Raw genomic sequence first — 3,358 nt, forward strand, 5'->3', positions numbered from 1 at the left:
TAATTAGTTTTAAACCTTAAATTTAATTTTTAATTTTAAGATATAATAAGTAGATATCGCCCATATTGAACTTTGGAATTTTTGGGGCATTTATGTTTTTATGTTTTTTCCTTTTTATTTAATGTAAATAGTTGCTAATTTCCAGGAGCATAGCGGATTTTTATGTAAATTGTTGTAGATAGCGAATAGTTATATATAGTTAAGTTTTTAGCACAGTAAGCCATTCCTGTCATTTTGTATTATTATCAACCAAATACATATGGCCATAGGCAAAAACGAAAAACGTGAAGTGATAAGTGAAATAAACTAAAGTGAAAAAATGACTGGTCGTGGTAAAGGCTTGAGAAAAGGTGGCGCTAAACGTCACAGGAAAGTGCGCCGTGATAACATCCAAGATATTACCAAGCCAGCTATTAGAGGTTTGGCTCGTCGTGGCGGTGTAAAACGTATCTCTGGCCTGACTTACGAAGAAACTCGTGGTGTTCTGAAGGTGTTTTTGGAAAACGTTATTCGTGATGCTGTCACCTACACCGAACATGTTAAGCGTAAAACAGTCACCGCTATGGACGTCGTATATGCTTTGAAGAGACAAGGCCGTACCTTGTACGGTTTCGGCGGTTAAAAAAATTCTTGACGCAATTTGGAGAAATCTTTTTTACAACAAAACAATCGGCCCTTTTCAGGACCACAAAATATATCAAAAAAGAGATACTATCTTGTTGAAATCTATTTTTTTAATTAAAATAAAGGAAAAAATAAACACTTATCTTAGGAAATAAAGGAATTTTAAAATTTTTATTAAATTTCGTTTTCAGCTTTCTCGTATTTTTTTCTCACAATTCGTGAAAAATGTATAAAATCAAAGAAAGAAAAAATATAAATACCTAGTCGTTTCAATTTTCTCGTTTTCAGCTTTCTCGTATTTTTTTCTCACAATTCGTGAAAAATGTATAAAATCAAAGAAAGAAGAAATATAAATACCTACTCGTTTCAATTTTCTCAAGAATATTTTCACCTAAAACATTATTTTACCGAGGTCTCGTATTTTATTCCCGATCATAAACATGCCGTCGGCAACTCACATCGCCAAACACATTTATTTGCTCTTCTTCTTCTTCTTTTTCGTATAATATGAGTATAACATAGCGTCGCTTTATGTATGTATTGGTATTATTTAGTCGATATTACTAAAGAACAGCCATGCTGTGGCAATAAAGGAATTTCGTTGTGATTTTGGATTTTTTTTAAATGATTTTTTTTTTAAATTTTATTTAAAATCGTTGAAAATGTTTATTAAATAGATCGCTGATTCATTTTATTTCAAAAAATTTCATTACAAAATTGTAAGTTATTCACTAATCATTTCCTTTAAAATTTTACCGAAAATTTATTTAAAAATTTAATTTTATTTAAAAATTCTTCATTAAATGAATTATATTTTATTTATGTTAAATTATCTTATTCAATTTTCTATTAATTTGTTTGTTATATAGCAAGTTGTTAGTGGGTTCACTCTTTTTGATGAACTCTGCAATGAAATCTTTGGAAATTATTTCCTGACCTCGATCATGCAGGTTCGTCAATTCTCTGAGGAACTCAAGAGAAAGGACAAAGCGAGCCAGGCGAAAGCCATGGTCTCGCTAGTAGGTATGTTCGGTATAAATGGTTAGGTCAACTACATTTATATTTGCCAACATCAACTCCGTAATATCGAGGCACAGGAGGCACTACCTCCGGGTATTCCTCGATGAGCATCGGCCGGAAGTCATGGTGTTGGCTGAACATAAACTATCTCAAGACCACAGATTTGAGATAGGTGGGTACGTTAGTTACTTACAATATAGGAAAGAACACAGGGGTGGGGGCACTGCTACATTAGTAAGGGATAACGTAAAATGTGATCGAGTACCACTTGATTTGGGACCCATCGAGTGTACTTGTATTAATATATCTAGGGCCGGCGAGTCACCACTGTACGCAGTGGCTATGTACTGCAGGCCATCTATAAGTTTTGACATTAATAGCTTGGAACCTCTTAGGGACTTAGATACATCTGGGGAGGTTATAATAGGGGCGGACCTTAATGCTAGACATACTAGCTGGGGGTTCGACGTGTCGTGTCTAGCCAAAGGGATAACATGTTAGCGGACGTCGTTCAAGGACACTCTGATGCCGACGATACTTCTTTCAGTAATACTGTTAGAAATGAAGTATCGATGTACAATGGTACGTCCCATTTGGTTACATTTGCAGATCACCTAACTGCGGATGGACCCACAATAAGTGAGGACATAAATTCCTCAAAGCACCAAATATTGGGGCAGGGTTAAAAAGAAGATCAAATCGCAAATCCGCAGGGCCGGATGGAATCCCTGACATTGTGTTAAGGAGGACCGATAGCGCTGCTTGGAAACATATTTCGATTATCTTTAACCATTTTATAAACTTGGGCTATTTTCCGGTTTCACGGAAAAGGGCGATAACAATACCCATCCTGAAACCTGGTTGGGACCCAACACATTGCAATAGCTATAGACCAATTAGCTTACTCCCAGCTTTTGGGAAGCTTTTTGAATATTTTATACTTTCAGAGATTAAAGAAATCCTGGTAGATAAACAAATTATACCTGATAGCCTATTTGGCTTCAGGCGAGGCCACTCAACATCACAAGCCTTCATGGTCTTAGGGGCCTTTTTGACTAAAGCATTAAATAATCAGCAGATCACAATCGCGGTTAGTTTAGATTTTGCCAAAGTATTTGACATTGTTTGGCAAAACGCCATCATATATAAAACGAGACTAGTGACTAGTTTCCTAGCAAATCCTAGTTTTAGGGTTAAAGTTGATGAGGACCTTTCTTCAGAAAAGGCAGTAAATGCCGGGGTACCACAAGGATCTCTCCTTGGCCCTGTCCTTTTCAACATTTTTACTTGTGATGTACCACATGCGCCCGAAGGGCATTTGCTCCTGGCATATGCAAATGATATCTATGTCGCTGTGGCCGGAGAACATGCGGGGAATACTAACTCACGTTTAAACGCATATTTAGAGCAACTCTCCGAATATTTCCAAACCTGGAAAATGCGATTAAACGTAGACAAATGTGAAGCGATTACCTTCAAGGGCAAGAAAAAATACTTATACCGCAGCGCTAGGCAGTATGAGCCAAATCTTGTGGTTGGAGGGCAACAAATTCACAATTCGAACCAGATTAAATATCTGGGCGTTATTTTACATAGCAACTTTAAGATTTTTAGGCATATTGACTGCATACTTAGAAAAGTCAAGTGTATATATTGGGCCTACCAGCGTGCTATAAATGCTACTGGAGGGCTTACTGTTAATGTTAGATTACTT

General features: G+C 36.4%; 1 protein-coding gene across 1 annotated transcript; it reads left to right on the forward strand.

The window, feature by feature from the left end:
• The first annotated feature begins 319 nt into the window (after positions 1-319).
• Positions 320-640, forward strand: LOC105262183 (histone H4-like). The gene has a single exon (XM_020038779.2). It carries the CDS (start codon positions 320-322, stop codon positions 620-622), a length of 303 nt encoding a protein of 100 aa, XP_019894338.2. The 3' UTR covers positions 623-640.
• The last annotated feature ends 2,718 nt before the right edge of the window (positions 641-3,358 follow it).

This window comes from Musca domestica, unplaced genomic scaffold (assembly GCF_030504385.1).
Source record: "Musca domestica strain aabys unplaced genomic scaffold, Musca_domestica.polishedcontigs.V.1.1 5, whole genome shotgun sequence".
Taxonomy (NCBI): domain Eukaryota; kingdom Metazoa; phylum Arthropoda; class Insecta; order Diptera; family Muscidae; genus Musca; species Musca domestica.